The 17,183-nt window shown below is 41.9% G+C and overlaps 2 protein-coding genes across 16 annotated transcripts in view; one reads left to right on the top strand and one right to left on the bottom strand.

Annotated features, from left to right (window-relative positions):
* The window catches only part of HELB (DNA helicase B), an 80,297-nt gene extending 66,295 nt beyond the window's left edge, over positions 1-14,002 (top strand). The window contains exons 16-19 of one of the 2 annotated variants that reach the window (XR_014082067.1): positions 2,726-2,966; positions 3,808-3,929; positions 11,044-11,149; positions 13,515-14,002. The gene's annotated coding sequence lies outside the window, so the exon portion shown is untranslated. Of the gene's footprint in view, positions 1-2,725; positions 2,967-3,807; positions 3,930-4,175; positions 4,536-11,043; positions 11,150-13,514 lie in introns of those variants that run through there. The other variant, XR_014082066.1, reaches the window with a different exon arrangement.
* The window catches only part of GRIP1 (glutamate receptor interacting protein 1), a 755,429-nt gene that overhangs the window by 18,322 nt on the left and 719,924 nt on the right, over positions 1-17,183 (bottom strand). For 5 of the 14 annotated variants that reach the window (XM_081589882.1, XM_081589883.1, XM_081589877.1 and 2 more), the window contains 3 exons: positions 16,151-16,307; positions 14,484-14,595; positions 9,664-9,897 (listed from right to left, as the gene is read on the bottom strand). In XM_081589882.1, the coding sequence (XP_081446008.1) occupies positions 9,664-9,897; positions 14,484-14,595; positions 16,151-16,307 (503 nt within the window). Of the gene's footprint in view, positions 1-5,793; positions 6,058-9,663; positions 9,898-14,325; positions 14,371-14,483; positions 14,599-16,150; positions 16,308-17,183 lie in introns of those variants that run through there. The other 9 variants (XM_081589879.1, XM_081589876.1, XM_081589880.1 and 6 more) reach the window with 4 other exon arrangements.

Raw genomic sequence — 17,183 nt, 5'->3', positions numbered from 1 at the left:
ACTCAAGACCGTCTGCTGGCCCCTCCCCACCCCCCCTGCTCTCTGGCTCCTAGGTGCACTCTGGCTTGGCTCCCCTCCAGCTCTCAAGTTCCCAGTTCTCAGTTCCACCAGCAGCTCACCGACCTCCACAACCTACAGACCCATGTGGGCAAAATGTCATTGCGTATGTTGAGGGGTAGGAGGTTCCCCACACCACCAAACAACCCTGCAACATCAGATGGGTGTCCTACGGTTCCACTCAATTCTGACATCATCTACATGGAGGCCGTGTCAATCCCACAGGTTAAGGGTTCCGTCCTACAACATTACCCCACCCCTACCCCACCATTTCAGACAATGGTCTTCAGACCCAGGTCATCACTCATACCTTTGCCCAACCGGCTGTATCTCAGAGGTTCCAGCAGCCTCCTCTTTGGGTTTGAGTAATTTACCCGAGTGGCTCACAGAACTTACCAGATCACCAGTTTATTATTAAATGGTATAATTCAGGAACGCCAGATGGAAGAGCTACTTTGGGGCAGGTTTTGTGGAAAGGTTGCGGAACCCCCATGTTCACTTCAGGCTCTGACTGCAACCCTCCCCAACCCCATCCCCACATCCCATGTGCTCACCAACCTGGAAGCTCCTGGAGACCCATCCTTTTGGGGCTTTATAGAGGCTTCACTACACAGGAATGACTGTTTAAGTCATTGGCCATTGGTGACTGATTTCACCTGCAAATTCTCTCCCTGGAGGTGGGTGGTGGGACTGAAACCTCCAAACCTCCAATCACAGGGCTGGCTCCACTGGCAATCAACCCCCATCCTTAAGTGCCTCTAAAAAGCAACTCATTCAGTTCAGTTCAGTCACTCAGTCGTGTCTGACTCTTTGCAACCCCATGGACTGCAGCACATCAGGCCTCCCTGTCCATCACAAACTCCCAGAGTTTACTCAAACTTATGTCCAATGAGTCGGTAATGCCAGCCAACCATTTCATCCTCTGTTGGCCCCTTCTCCTCCCGCCTTCAATCTTTCCCAGCATCAGGGTCTTTTCCAATGAGTCAGTTATTCACATCAGGTGGCCAAAGTATTGGAGTTTCAGCTTCAGCGTCAGTGCTTCCAATGAATATTCAGGACTGATTGCCTTTAGGAAGGACTGGTTGGATCTCCTTGCAGTCCAAGGGACTTTCAAGAGTCTTCTCCAACACCACGGTTCAAAAACATCAATTCCTCAGCGCTCAGCTGTCTTTATAGTCCAACTCTCAGCAGTGGCCACAGGACTGGAAAAGGTCAGTTTTCACTCCAATCCCAAAGAAAAGCAATGCCAAAGAATGCTCAAACTACCACACAATTGCACTCATCTCACACGCTAGTAAAGTAATGCTCAAAATTCTCCAAGCCAGGCTTCAGCAATACGTGAACCATGAACTTCTAGATGTTCAAGCTGGCTTTAGAAATGGCAGAGGAACTAGAGCTCAAATTGCCAACATCCGCTGGATCATCAAAAAAGCAAGAGAGTTCCAGAAAAACATCTATTTCTGCCTTATTGACTATGCCAAACCCTTTGACTGTGTGGATCACAATAAACTGTGAAAAATTCTTCAAGAGATGGGAATACCAGACCACCTGACCTGTCTCTTGAGAAACCTGTATGCAGGTCAGGAAGCAACAGTTAGAATTGGACATGGAACAGCAGACTGGTTCCAAATAGGAAAAGGAGTACGTCAAGGCTGTATATTGTCGCCCTGCTTATTTAACTTATATGCTGAGTACATCATGAGAAACGCTGGGGTGGATGAAGCACAGGCTGGAATCAAGATTGCCGGGAGAAATATCAATAACCTCAGATATGCGGATGACACCACCCTTATGGCAGAAAGTGAATAAGAACTAAAGAGCCTCTTGATGAAGGTGAAAAAGGAGAGTGAAAAAGTTGGCTTAAAGCTCAACATTCAGAAAACTAAGGTCATGGCATCCAGTCCCATCACTTCATGGCAAATAGATGGGGAAACAGTGGAAACAGTGGCTGATTTTATTTTTTTGGGTTCCAAAATCACTGCAGATGGTGACTGCAGCCATGAAATTAAAAGACGCTTACTCCTTAGAAGGAAAATTATGACCAACCTAGACAGCATATTAAAAAGCAGAGACATTAGTTTGTCAGCAAAGGTCCATCTAGTCAAGGCTATGGTTTTTCCAGTAGTCATGTATGGATATGAAAGATGAACTATAATGAAAGCTGAGCACCGAAGAATTGATGCTTTTGAACCGTGGTGTTGGAGAAGACTCCCTTGGACTGCGAGGAGATCCAACCAGTCCATCCTAAAGGAGATCAGTCCTGGGTGTTCATTGGAAGGACTGATGTTGAAGCTGAAATTCCAATACTTTGGCCACCTGATGTGAATAACTGACTCATTGGAAAAGATCCTGATGCTGGGAAAGGTTGAGGGCAGGAGGAGAAGGGGATGACAGAGGATGAGATGGTTGGATGGCATCACCGACTCAATGGACATGAGTTTGGGTAAACTCTGGGAGTTTGTGATGGACAGGGAGGCCTGGTGTCCTGTGGTTCATGGGGTCACAAAGAGTCAGACACAACTGAACGACTGAATTGAACTCACATCCATACATGACTACTGGAAAAACCATAGCTTTGACTAGATGAACCTTTGTTGGCCAAGTTACAACCTACCAAACTTTCACTGCACTGAGCACTAACAGTGCTGGTTTGATTTCCTCATTCCAGGGAATGCTATGGTTTGGCACTACAAAGATCCTCAAATAAGAACGAACTTTGTGCTTCATCTAAGGGGAAGAAAGAGTGCAGCTCTAGGCTAGACCATTATCAATGTGATCCTCACTGCAGCCCTGCCAGATACTCAATAGACATGCAATGGAGCAGAAGGATGTTGGAGGAAGAGCTTCAACAGGCTTCTTTCCAAGGACCTGGAGAGAAACACAGTGACCCTTGGGGAGTCACCTCATTTGTAAGTGAACATTCCATAGATAACAGAATACAATCTATTAATAAACGCATTTGATCACAACAGAGACAAGCAAAGCCATCAGAAGAAGAAGAATGATCCCCAGGCTAGGGCTAGACTTAAGGGAAATTATTACCATTTCTGAGGAGGGATGGTGGTGGATCCTTGACAGAAATGAGAGATCAAAGACTGGGAAATCAGGCACACTGGAACACTGCCTAACAAGCCTGCCTAAGGGTCATCTGAGTCTAAGGTACTGCACCTCTGTTTGACTTAGCATTTCCATGGCTGAGAGCTCAGCCTCTGTAAAAATGGATGGCAGCTTGAAGAGAAGTTATAGGATGCAAATAGAGTTCTGTCCCTTAGAAGAGAGAAGCTCAAAGGCTTTGTTTTTATTTCACTATATTTTATTTCACTGTTTTTATTTCATTGAGCAGCTTTCATTTTAACTAGGAAATCTTATTCTGACATTCTTTTTCTCCCCCTCCTTGGACTGATACATATATTTTATCTTCCCTTTGAACAAAAGTTTTCATCCTGCTGTCATTCCTCATTAATAAGCTAAAAAACATTTTTTTTTTCACACGAGCCAATCATTTGTATACAAATTTTGTTTTTTACATTTTTGAGAAGTATGTCTTAGAATTACAGACAAGGGAAGCTGATGGAAACAATCCATTTTAAGGGCTGTCAGGGCTGGATGTCATTGCTCACATAAAATGTACAACCTAAATTCCAACCCTTAGTCTACAATTCCGCATTAACTGTTAGCTGCCCCTGGTTTTACAGGGAGAGAATATGCTTGTCACACTGACGTAATACACATCCATTTCTCTTTGTAAAGAGGGTGTTATTCCAGTGTACAACTCCATCTGTGGAGGCTCTAAGACGGCTGCCTGAATCATCTTTAAGGTTAGGATTCTGAGGAGCTCTCATTTCCTGGGTTTCTGTCACTGCAGAGTTGAGGTAAGACTGAAGGTGATTTCACCTGGGAAACGCTATTTGTGTACTCTCTTGTGATAATGAGAGATCCAGCCCCTTTCTTGGTAAGTGAGCAAACTGAGGTTCAGAGAAGTGACGTGACTCATGACTGGCAGATTGTGGCCAAACCTTTCCTGACAGTTCATTTAATCTTGAGTACCAACTGCAAATACTTAGTGAAGAGTCACATGCAAAATAAGATATGTATTTCCATTTCATATTTCCTCCTAGGGTTCAGCCTGTTCCTGACTTGAGGAGAATATTGAAAAAGACCTGGGCACTAAACACCCAAATGACACTATTTCCAAGAAGTAAAACAAATTTATCATATAAAGAACAACAAAGGTCCACCCTCAAAACACTTCAATATGTTGAAATTGTAAAGTGAACTTGGCTGAGAGAAAAGTTGATGGTAGCAAATGCAGCTATAAGAATAAAGGGGTTCCTTGTGAGTGACTCAAATGTTCAAGAGTCGAGCCATCTGCAGCCATAAATAGAAGATGATTCTGGAAAATAATTTAAAAAAACTTCCTGTAAAAAACAAAACAGTTGCATACAATAAAGGAGTACAGTCTTATTGAAAAACACAAACGATAGGACAAAAGGAAATGATTTTTTTTTAAAGTCCAAATGCTCTGAATGTGGATCTACTGAAAAAAGATGCTTTTGCCTTAATATATGCAAAGAGAAGTGAAGCTAGAATTTATCTCAGAAATATATTAAGCAGACACTAAAGAATATTTAAGCTTCAGAAGGAAAAGAGGGGTTATCAATGAACTGCAGCTAAGATCACAAGCTCCTTATCTGCAAAGAGAAAAAAAAATCTATGATAAGCTAAAATATTGATACAAAGCAGAATTAATTTTAAAGATAAAATTTAGAAGCTCCAGGGTTAACAATGCAAACTCATTTCCTTTTTGCTCAGCCACTCAGCTGTTGTCTTCGATTTCCCTGACACAAAATAATCACCTCCTGCTAGCAAAAGCTACAGGAGTGATTCCCAGTCTTCAGGTGCGTAAGAATCCACTAAGGGGTTGCTAACATGTTGATTCAACTCCCAGAAATGCTGACCAGGTAAGCCTGGGTTGGGTTTAGAAACTCACATTTTAATAGGCACCCCATGTGATGATGGTAAATGTCATCAGAGGTTCACATGCCAAACTATTCTCTAAGGCTATAGTCTCTAAACTTATAGTTGCTACCCATTAATAAGTCTTGAAATCAGCTTAATATGACAGCATTTGAAAAGAAATAAAACAGAAAATGTTAGTGTATACTGTGCAGTCAATTTTTGGATTCATTTATTCAATACCTATTAGGGTGGCCAAAAAGTTTGTTGATTTTTTACATAAGATCTTACAGAAAAACCCAAATGAACTTTTTGGCCAACCCAATATATAAGTGTCAATGTATGTGTGTACTGAGTTGTGAGGTAAGATGTATTTTGGATAACGTCTTAGCCAAAAAAGTCTGAGAGACACCAGTATTACTTCCCTGTGATGCCCTCACTGTCCCTCCCCCCCAATCTAAGTACCAAATCATCACTCCAGCTCCAACGTCCTCCTCCAACCACAGGGCCAAAAGGGGAAGTGAGGCTGTGTTCTATGTTTATTCTCAAGTGTCAGGAAGGATAACTAGTCTTTGGGGTTCAGGAATGAAGGACAGGAGACCCATTAGGACATGGCAGACCCTTGGACACAGTAGATGCTGTGAAATTAAAAAAAACAAATGTAGCCTCCCACCTGAGCTCAGCATTTTCAGAAGGTCTGAAGGAAGAAAAGGGATTGGCAAGGAGGATTGGGTGGAAAATGAGGGGCAGATAATACAGAGTCAATTGAAACTCAAGAAATTGGAAGATTAAGCCCACACTTTATTCTTTTTGTATGAGGATGATGCTAGTAACCCATCATCAGGAGATGGTGTGGCTTTTGTGTTTTGCTTGTTTTCCCCAGGAATAGGGATGGATACTGGCCCATTCATTCCTATCCTCTTGATGCAGCTTCTAGTGACAGTAAGAGTTTGGAGGTACTGCCTTGGACACAGACAGATCCACAACTTGTTCTCATGGAGACAGCTTTCACCAAGTGGCACACAGCCCCGAGAAAGATGGCAACTGGAAAATAACACCATGTGTTTTCAGAATGGTGTGCTATTGACCCTACCCAGCCTCTTTACTCTGGTCTCTGCAGCCCCTGAGAAATTTTTCCACTAGGTCTATGGAGAAAAGTCCACCCAAGAGGCTCAATGAGAATCAGCCTTCATTCCACTCAGCAAGCCATGCATGCAGTCTGACTTTGGGTTATTTTCAACTTGAGGAAGGGATGTTTTTCTATTTCTTTGGCCCCATCTCCACACCACCCCCCAAAGAGTACCTTTTCCTACTTCTATGAAGGTTTAGTTCAGGCTAATAGCACCCTGGGCTTCCCTGGTGGCTCAGAGGTAAAGAATCTGCCTGTCAATGTAGGAGATGCAGGTTCGACTCCTGGCTCAGGAAGATCCCCTGGAGAAGGAAATGGTAATGGACTCCAGTATTCTTGCCTGGGAAATCCCACGGACAGAGGAGCCTGGCAGGCTACAGTCCAAGCACCCCAATGGGAAGATAATTCAATTCAATCAACAAGGCACTTGCTTTTTCATGATGTCAGGTAATCTTCTAGTGTTCAAAGGATGCCCACAATCAAGACACAAATACAATTACCAGTCTCTGCTCTGAGTAAAGTGACTCTTCTACTCACCATTTCTCCTTTTAAGCATTTCAAAACTGGAGTGTGGGTTTAGCAGCAAACATGTGAATGGACTATCAGGGTAATTGACTTCACACACACACACACACACACACACACACACAAAGGAACCTGAGATGTGAGCATCAACCACTCCCAGAATTCCATATTGTCAGGCTGCAGGCTCCTCTGCTACATTTTCACTTCACAAGATCATTTTGGGTGTCTTATAACACCCAGGACACCATCTACTTCTGAGCACCTTATTTTGTTTGGCCCCAATATGGAAGAAGAGTGAAGCCTCATGGGAAATGCACTTAGTGCCACTATAGAGGGAAATGACTAAAGTGAAGGAAAAAAGAAGCAACCTATTTGCTAGGTCAAGTGGGTCTAGCATAGCCTGTGATCTGCGGTCTCTCAGTTCACACACTGCCACACAAATGTTCCAACCAGTCCATCCACTGCCATTCACTGTGCTAAGTGCATGATGCCTTTAAAAAAAGAGAGATCTATTTTCAGCACATTTTTTAAAAACGTCAGCTATAACAACTTGCATAGCCAATTTACTGTCATGATCTTTGCTGACTGCTTTCAGTACAGGAGGGATGGGGAGAAAAGCCTTTTGCATTGCTGGGCTACCAAGGAATCTTCTTTGAAGAGACTGCTTCACTCCAGAAGGAGAAATGGCTCTCTTCTACACTTGCTATTTCTCTGTCCTGTTGTTTAGTCACTCAGTCATGTCTGACTCTTTTGCAGCCCCATGGACTGTAGCCCACCAGGGCCCTTTATCCATAGGGATTCTTCAGGCAAGAATACTAGAGTGGGTTGTCATTTCCTCCTCCAGGGGATCTTCCTGACCCAGGGATTGAATCTCCTTCATTGGCGGGAGGGTTCTTTACCACTGAGCCATCTAGGAAGCCCTTCCCTATCCTGTAGATGGGGAAAGTAAATGCTAAGACATGCTATTGTGAGGAGCTAAAAAAGAGAAAAACTATAGCACATAGCAGGCACTCATTGTTACCCTTTCCCTTTGGTGCTGAAGGAAGGTGAGTTACCCAGAACACTTGTTTTCCTGGGCAGTAGACTTTTAGAGAAGATGGGAAGGCAGTGTTCCTAAATAACTGAGGTAATCAGGAGGGGCCAGCCCTCCTCATGGTACAGCAGAATTAGCAGTGACTATGCGGCTTCTGCAATTTAATCACCAAGGGAGTCCTTACAGCCTCCTAATGGTGTTTGTCAATTAGCCAATTAGGATATGTGACAGGTGGTGAAGCCTGGTGTTTACCAGATAGACACATCAATTCAGGGTAACTGGATAAACTAACTTGTGGCAACAGGCTAAACCTGGGTCCCCACCCTAAAATATCAGAAATGTCTTGACTTTTCTGTCAAGTCTGTAATGCCTCTTAATGCACAAGGCTCTAGTCATGCTGGCATATGTGCACTCTCTCAGTACACTGCAATCGTTGACATCCTTCTGTATATGTTTCTTTCTGTGTTTTGGAATGCCTTCCCAACCTCCACTTTCCTGCAGAGTCAACACCTACATCTAGGAAGCATTTCTCATTCCTCTGTAGTGGGTTAGTGTCAGTAACTCAGTTGTGTCCAACTCTGCGACTCCAAGGACTGTAACCCATAAGGTTCCCCTGTCTGTGGATTTCTCCAGGCAAGAATACTGGAGTGGGCTGCCATTTCCTTCTCCAGGGTATCTTCCCAACCCAGGAATTGAATCTGGGTCTCTTGCACTGCAGGCAGATTCTTTACTGTCTGAGCCACCAGGGAAGCCCTTAGTGGGTTAGGGTCCCCCCCATCTCCAAAGGCAGTCTAGTCTTGTGTCTGTCATTGTCCTAATCCCACTATCTTCCCACTGTTTCCTGGACTGTCTCCCCATTAGACAATGTGCTCCTTGGAGACTTACAATACATTCTTTAAGTAAATAAATGCACAGTCTATGTACTGAATGAATGAATCAATAAGTAATGAAAGAATGAACCCAGGATTGGAACACGAATTCAGAATCCAACCTCCCACACAATCCTTTCTTTCACCATATCCTTTGTCAGCAGTAAAATAGCTACTTTTAATAGGCAGTTAGGGAGACTAAAGTCTTTAGAGGAAAAGGGGAGTAGTTGGCCTGTTACCCCTTTCTCAACCTGACATTTATTTGCTCTCCTAGGTAAGACAAATAACTTGTCTCTGTCTAGTTAACAGATTATTAATGACAGATCTTCTCTGTAAGAAGAATGGAGTGAGACTCTTACTAACTATACCTCCTTATGTATTAACTACAACAAAAAGCGAGCTCTACAAAAGAAAACCAGAGAAACCTCCCTTCCATTGATTTCGTTGGCCCTGGGCTCCACAGATACTGTCACCTACACCTGCCTTGTTTAAACTGTGCCAGCAACTTGAATTCAGTTATGTTTGCAACTGTGAGTTTTCATCCTTGAAGCAAAGTGAGGCAACCGCCTTAGCAGAGATGAAACATAACCAGGCCTTATCTTGTCCTGACCTAGGACATGTAAATTATGTCTCAAAGAGAAGTTTACGCTCCCTGAATAACATAACCATCTACTGAGATGTCTGTAATTGATAATTAATCCTTCCAGCATCAGCCCGGAAATCCCTTTTCTGTGTAGCTAGGAGTGTACGGCATTTAGAAAATCGTTTCCCCTTCCAATCAAGTTGAAATAACAGATCAACTCATTGAAGCTCCACTTGACACTAGAACCTCAAGCTTCTGCAGGAAGATTTTGGCCATAAATACATTTGTGATCAATTCACTACTTGAAAGGCAATGTGCTCTGTTTTATGAGATCACCTCTTAAAGATCATGTTTTGAGAACCATCAGTCTCTGATGACCTTCCCTTAAGCTCTGGCTTCTCTCCTCGGCTGAGCCCACAGCAGAATGTCTCATGCTCACATCAGGGCACTCATGCTGAGCAGAATGGCTATGAAACATGACCCCCAAGGGAAGAGAAGAGAGTTTCCTGACCTTGTGCAGCTCCACAGGAGTTGGGGACATGATCTCCTTTATTTCCTGCTTCATTTTTCTCAGGGTGACAGATTTCCTGCCCACATCCGAGGGCAGAGTGTTGCTGCGAGTGGTCTGGCTATAGTGTGGCCGGGAGCTGCTCCGTTCCTGGAAGCTGGCCTGTCGCCCCAGCTGACTGCGAGATGAAGGGGCCTCGTGATTCAAACTCATCGTGCTCCCCGACATGATCGTTGCCTGCGGCAGTGACAATTTTCATAAACAATTAAGCCATCGACTAAGAGGAAGGTTTGGCTGCTCAACATGAAGCACATTTCTCCTTCTGCTCAGTCAAAATACAGTCTCTTCAGGGCATAGCCAAAGGCTGGAGAATGGAGGTACTGACTGCACCATGAAAGTCTGGGAAAATGCTTCGCAAGTGACATTTACAATGCACATAACAAATCCAATTTAAGTACTTAAGCCATTGAGTTTATTTAATCAAATACCACCTCTGGCAGTTTGGAGGCACACTGAAGAGCTCTAACATCTGCTTAACGCAAACTACATTTTTAAGCAGAAACTTTCCACTGAGTGGGCTCTAAAGATGGGATTTATCAGGCAACCTTCAATATATCTTACAGAAATGAACTAAGAACTTCTTATTGGAGATCAGGCAGCCCCTATTGGCAATGGCATGTCCAGCCCCACCCGCAGCTAACAACAGGCTGAAATGAGGCTACTGATACAAAAGCGAAGGCTCCTATTCAATGTTGCCTGCCTAGCTTTGGTGTACTGTCTTCCCTTTGGCCACGTGGCCAGCCTGAGAAGTCAGCAGATGAGTTAGGTCTCCTCATCACTTGATGTAGGTCATTGTTTCTTAGAAATGACCTATGTGTAAGATCCTCAAAGATGTTAAGGAATAATCATATAACGTGCTACTGGAATCAACCCTTTGCTCAAAAGCAATGGAACTTGAATTTTACCAGTGAATTGAGAAGTATTCAGTTTCAGATATATTGTCCCTGTATAATACACAACAAATGGCAAGATTAGCTCTCAAAAATGACTGAGTCTCAGAAGTAGAACCAAAAAAAAAGCATTTGAAACCAATATCATGTTGGGAATGTTCATTTCTCATGGTTGGAGGATGCTAAAATTCTGCAAATATGTCTGTAGCCAGCTCTGTATGCTTCCATTTAATGGTTATATAATGGTATACCAGCATCAGTGAATCTGCCTGAAAATAAATTCCACATGCCATATGACTGGCTACAACATGATCTAGTGGTTTATACTGATACTGATGCTAAAGGTAACAGAAGTGTAATGTGAGTCCTTTGAATGTATGTACACATTTAACAGCTTTATGAGTTAAGTGCTGTTATTCCTCCTAATTTACAGGAGAGGAATCTAAGGCACAAAGAGACTGACCTACCCAAGGTCCTATAGGTAGTAAATGAGCCAAGTGCACCATCTAAAATTATTGACCAGGAGGGAACACTGCAAAGTGAGTAGAATTTTTATTTGTTACCTTACTAGGATTTTATAATTACAAGCTTCACCTGGTGTTCAGCTATATACATGCCACTAACAAGATTTCTAAATGACAGCCAAGTATTGGCACACAGGTATGTAGAAAAGAAACAAAATAAGTGAACTTACCAATATCTTGACTACATCAGTTATCTTATTGATAATTTTGAAAAAAAAGAAGTTAGAGTGTTAATATGTGCTAAGTACCATATATGTGTGTGTGTATGTAGAATACCATTAAATACTTACAATAACTCTATATGATAAAGTATTATACTTATTATACCTCCTCATTTCACATAGGAAGGGGATGCCTGGATCAATGAAGCAACTTGCCCAAGAATCTGGGATTGCAACCCTAGCAATGTCTCCAAAACCCTTATTCTTGCCTACTAAACTATATTGATTCTCAGTCAAGTATGAAGTTGAAACATTTAAAATTGGCTTTTTTAGTAAATAGAAAAAGATTATTTATCCAGTGTGAATTATCCATATTATGGTTTATTTCAGATCAATCTGCTTTAATTGAAACCTTTTTATTTCTAGCTTGTTGGTAACATGAGACATCCTTTTATTTTATGGTACTTAACTCACATATATCTTTCCTTGTTTAATCTGAAAGCATTCAATGATTATTTTCTTGTTGTGGTGAGCATCCACCTATTGTTTTTACCTACTTAGACTAGTTATTTGCTTTGTTAACATTTATTTTTTATACTCATTTTTCATTAGACTGGCAGGAAGCACATTAGAAGTCAAATAATCACTATAGTGGGAGACAATTGTTCTACTTTGATAAGCCTTAGCCATAACAGAAGTTATAATCTGATCTAGAAATGGTTCTGATGGAAGCAATGAGGTAGTATCAAAAGGTCTTCAGATCAAGTTTTCAAAGGATGAATTGATTGCTTTGTTTAAAGTGAATATCAATTGAATTAGTGACATCCCTGCAGGAATATTAAAATTAAAACACAAATACAAAACTAAAATAAAAAGTAATTATTTAAAGTTTCTTAAGACTTGTTTTTGCTTCACGAGTATGTACCACCAATTTTCACTTTGCAAAATTTGTAATTTATACATTTTCAAAATTATCAGTTAGATAACTGATATGCATACAGCTTAGAAGGAGTATGTCCAAAAGTTCTCTATTTGACATTTAGTTAAACCTTCTTCTTATGTTATACTAAGGAAAAAATAGTTAAGGCAGTATTCATTACTCAAAGAAGTAGCAAAAAAATAATTTCTATTAAGCATTTATTTAGTGCCATGTTCTGTGTTGTGTCATATAAACATTAGTCATTATAATCCCTATATTTTAAAGAAGAAATAACTGATAAAAGAGATTAAGTAACTTGTCTAAAATCTTAGTTTGAATTTCTCTCTCTTGTTAAAACTGTACATTTTTCAGCACTAAAGCTGAACCTAAATTATTGCTAGCAATGGGGAAAATGACTAGTATAATTTTCATTTTCATTTCAATTGTAATCATTTTTTATCTTAGCTAATCTTCTACATTTGTTACATTTATAGTGTGCTTTAACTTTTAATGCTAGATATAAATTTCATATGTAGGAACCTAGCTCCAATAATATTTTTTGCATAGTAGCACTTGAAATCAAGGTATCAGAGTTCATTCAAACTAATAAGTGAATATTCCTTGTGCTAAAAGTGTGAATAAGACTCTAATTTATGGATTTGTCAATCATTCTTTCTAGTTGAAACTTTTATTTCTCTTTGACCATTAATTTAACCCATTTTTTTTCCTGGATATATAATTTCAAGGGCTACACCTGCCTGAAGTGATGTTAGGAAAAATCTATTGGCTGTTCCAACATAACTTCTATACTGATGGATGTTGTTTTCATCAGGTAACTCAATTTCTGGGTGAAAACACAACCTCACTGTATTACTTTTTACATCATCTTCACTTAGTTAATACCTAATGTAGAAGAAGCTATTAGAAGAAAAACGGCTTCTTCAAATGAGATTTCAAAATGAAAAATGCAAAAGGCATATGAGCCAAAACATGCTTTTAAAAGCAGTACTATGTTAAAAAATTGTGAACTGAGATCTTTATTCAATTTGGTACAATGCTGATCATTGTCCATGCAGGAAGTGGTAAAAGTTTAAATAATCTACCTGATACTTAAGCATTCTATATTTTTTGAAAGTTGCATGAAAACGAATCAATTGCTAACATATTAATTTATTTACATTTTGTAGGATTATCCATCTCCAGGTCCTTTAACTGTGCTCTGAAGTTGAAATTCATGCCAGGTAATACCATGATGTTTACAAATTCAAACTAATATTTTTCTTTATAATTCTCTTTGCAGATTCACAAACATTGGAGTCACATAAAATATCCACACATGCAACTGAGAAGCAAAATAATATAAAGATGAGTCATCATTTTAGAACTGCAAGAGTTCCACCCAGTTAGGCCATTCACATTCCTTATGGTGACTTGGGGACCTCATACGACATCAAAATAAAAATGAGACTTTTGCCACTTTCTTTTTTACAGCTCAGAAAATTTAAAAGAACATAAAAGGAAACAGTCCAGGACTTCCCAGACCAAAGTGTGAATACTGTCAGCAAATTTACAGCTTTGATTAAAGAACTCACCAGGAGTTCTGCTATTATACTCCATCTCTCTGCAAGTCCTTGAATTCACACCAAGTTAGCACAGAAGCAGTATTTGCAATTAAAAGCAATGAACTCTGTAATATTTTGGCTGCTGATCAAACAGACTGGCCTTTTTCACCAGCTGCATTGTCATCTACTTTAAGGGCAAAATGAAGTAAAATCAAATTTCCTCTTATGTTCCTCTTCACGATCAAATTAACGTCTCTACCAGGTACAAATGAAAACATGCCAAAGAAACCTTTCTAAAGCAAATCAGAGAATGAGAGACGCCACTGCTGAGACTGAGCTCGCCTGAGCGATCCGGTGGCAAACAGGGACAGTCAGGGTTAGCAAGGAGCAATGGCAGAGAAGCCACAGGTCAGTAAGCTCAGGGTGGGGGCAGAAATGGGGAAAGAAATACTTTTAACTGCATTGGATAAAATCAAATCACTGTCCGAAAGGCAAGGGGGCAGGGAAGGCAGCTTCACAAGCAAAAATATAAACAGAAAGGGTAGCTACCAAGAGATTCATGTTTCTCAAAGACACACGCCTGTCAGCTTTCTCCTGTGGAAAGGGGTTAAAGCTTTTAAATGAACTGGTGTGACCAATGCCAACTCAAAAGGACCAAAAAAAATGAATGTAGAAACAATGAGAGTAAGTGGCAGGACCGAGGCTACCTCGAGTTCTCTCAGAATCCCGGACTGTCCACAGGTTTCCAGATCCTCCAGCGCTTGGGACCAGAAGTTCTCCTCTTGCTCGGCCTCGGTACTGTCGGGAGCCCCTGTGAAACTGCTGTCCAAAAGCACAGTCTTGGTTAAGAACTTGCCAGATATATATGTGTATATACATTTATATACATGTGTGTGTGTGTGTGTGTTCAGTCACTCAGTCATATCCAACTCTTTGCAATCCTATGGACTTCTCTGTCCATAGGATTCTCCCCTGCCAGGCTCCTCTGTCCATGGGATTCTCCAGGCAAGAATACTGGAGTGGGTTGCCATTTTCTTTTCCAGTGGATCTTCCCAACCCCAGGAACTGAACCTGAATCTCCTGCAGGAAGATTCTTTACCACTGTGCCATTTGGGAAGCCCAAATACATACATATATGTGTGTGTGCACATGTGTGTCATGCTGTGCTAAATCGCTTCAGTTGTTTCCAACTCTTTGCGACCCCATGGGCTGTAGACTGCCAGACTCCTCTGTCCATGGGATTCTCCAGGCACGAATACTGGAGTGGGTGGCCATGCCCTCCTCCAAGGGATCTTCCTGACCCAGGGATTGAACCCTCGTCTCTTATGTCTCCTGCATTGGCAGGTGGGTTCTTTACCACTAGCACCACCTGGGAAACCTATATATATATCTTTGGATCTAGAATCTCCCTCCCCTTCATCTCAGGCACAAAAATTTTGGATCTGGCTTTATTTCAGTTGTTGCCTCCAAGTCAGGCCAGTTCCAACAGAAAGACACTGTAGGAAATTCAAACTGTCTCAAAGACTGGAAGGACCATGGTCTTACTAACTGAATTCACAGCTAGTGCTGAGTGAGCTGTGTCAGCATGGCACCGGTGGGGATATCTTTCAGCTACGCTATCTGAAGGGAAGGAGAAATCAAACTTTTCTTTGAGAGAGAAAAACATGTTTTCCCCATTCATTATAAACATCAGTATAGATCAGTTAAATGCTATCATATTTATGAGTTTCCTTAAAATATTTTGGTAAGGAGGACACTGCTAAAATAGACTCTCAGTTAAAAATATTGAATCCTCAGTTCAAAAAAAATTTTTTTTTCATGTAACTTAGTGTGAAACTGGGCTTCTGTGGTGGCTCAGATGGTAAAGAATCCACCTGCAATTCAGGAGATCCAAGTTCGATCCCTTGGTTGGGAAGATCCTCTGGAGAAGGAAATGGCAACCCACTCCAGTATTCTTGCCTGGAGAATCCCAAGGACAGAAGAGCCTGGCAGGCTACAGTCCATGGGGTCACAAAGAGTCGGATACGACTGAGAGACTAACACAAACAAACATACACACGCACAGTGTGAAACCACCTTCTAAATGAAAGGAGAGGGAACCAGTCACAGAGTGAGGACATGGTTTATAGAAGTAGATTTTCCTCATGTGTTACTGTTGTTCTCATTTGGGGAAACTTTTGTGTGGTAGAGCCCAGGTTCCTGCTGGGCAGGCTCAAGTCTTTGAATCGGCCACGGGGCCAGCATGGTCCGTGACAGTAGCTTCATGAATCCTTCCAACGTGAGCAGTAGGTGCCACAGGAAGTACAGAAGTTCCCATCTGGTCCAACTGACCCAGAAGCAGTTGGGACAGGGCAGCAGTTGGTGAAAACCTTACCCACTGACGGTGGACCGGTCCCACTCTTCGTTACTTAGTCCCACATCTGGGTAAGTCTGGCTTCGAGGCTTAGTGACTGGAGACAAACTGCCTCTTTGTTTGGGACTTCTCCAGTCATAGGTGTTGAAGTTGTAGCCTGAGGCTTGAAAGCCAGTGCCTGGAACAAAAACAAGGCATTCATTATATTCTGTTCGAGTAACTTGTCCTTTTTCTTTAGTTTCTATTTGTTTATTCAAGGGGTCTGACTTTAACTGAATTTGGGATCATTAAGTCCATCAAGACAACATTTAATTCTTACATTAAAGACACACTCATGTCTATTATCCCAGTTGATTCTCATAAAAACCCTGAGGTAAGACCCAAGCAGGAGTCTTACCTGCTTGGCCCCAGAGTTGGGCCTGTGCTATATATACAGGGCTCCTGCCCTCTGTCCAGCTGAGAAATCTGCTAGGAGGGTTGATATACAAAGAGCTGTATCCAACCCTTTCTAGAGCAAGCTCCAGGAGGTCAGAACCCTGACTTGCCTGCCCAGATACCCTGTGTCCTCCTGCAGGGTGCAAGAGGTCTTCTTACCCAAGTCAGTCCTTCTGGGAGTGGAATCTGCCACCAGAGGTGGGTTCTAGGTTCAAGGAGTTGCCAAGGGGTGCTGATTTTAAGGTGTGGACCGAGCACAGAAAAACTGGCTGGGGCCCACAGATGTTAGGCATGGGCCTGAGGATTACTTCATCCGCATTGTTAGTGAGTAAAGGAGTCAATTAACTACAGCAACAGCAATGACAGTAAACCCAGAGCAGGTGTTAACTATGCACCCAGAGCTTCATTAAGTCCTTTACTTGGGGCTTCCCTGGTGGCTCAGTGGTAAAGAATCTGCCTGCCAGTGCAGGAGAAATGGGTTCGATCCCTGATCTGGGAAGATTCCACATGCCATGGCACAACTGATCTTGTGCACCATAACTATTGTGCTTTGCCCTTGACCCTGTGCTCTGCAACAAGAGAAGCTACCAGAATGAGAAGCCTGTGCACTGCAGCTAGA

This window comes from Giraffa tippelskirchi, chromosome 4 (assembly GCF_054371585.1).
Source record: "Giraffa tippelskirchi isolate mGirTip1 chromosome 4, T2T-mGirTip1v1.2.pri, whole genome shotgun sequence".
Lineage (NCBI taxonomy): Eukaryota > Metazoa > Chordata > Mammalia > Artiodactyla > Giraffidae > Giraffa > Giraffa tippelskirchi.
This window is presented reverse-complemented; position numbering and strand designations above follow the sequence as displayed.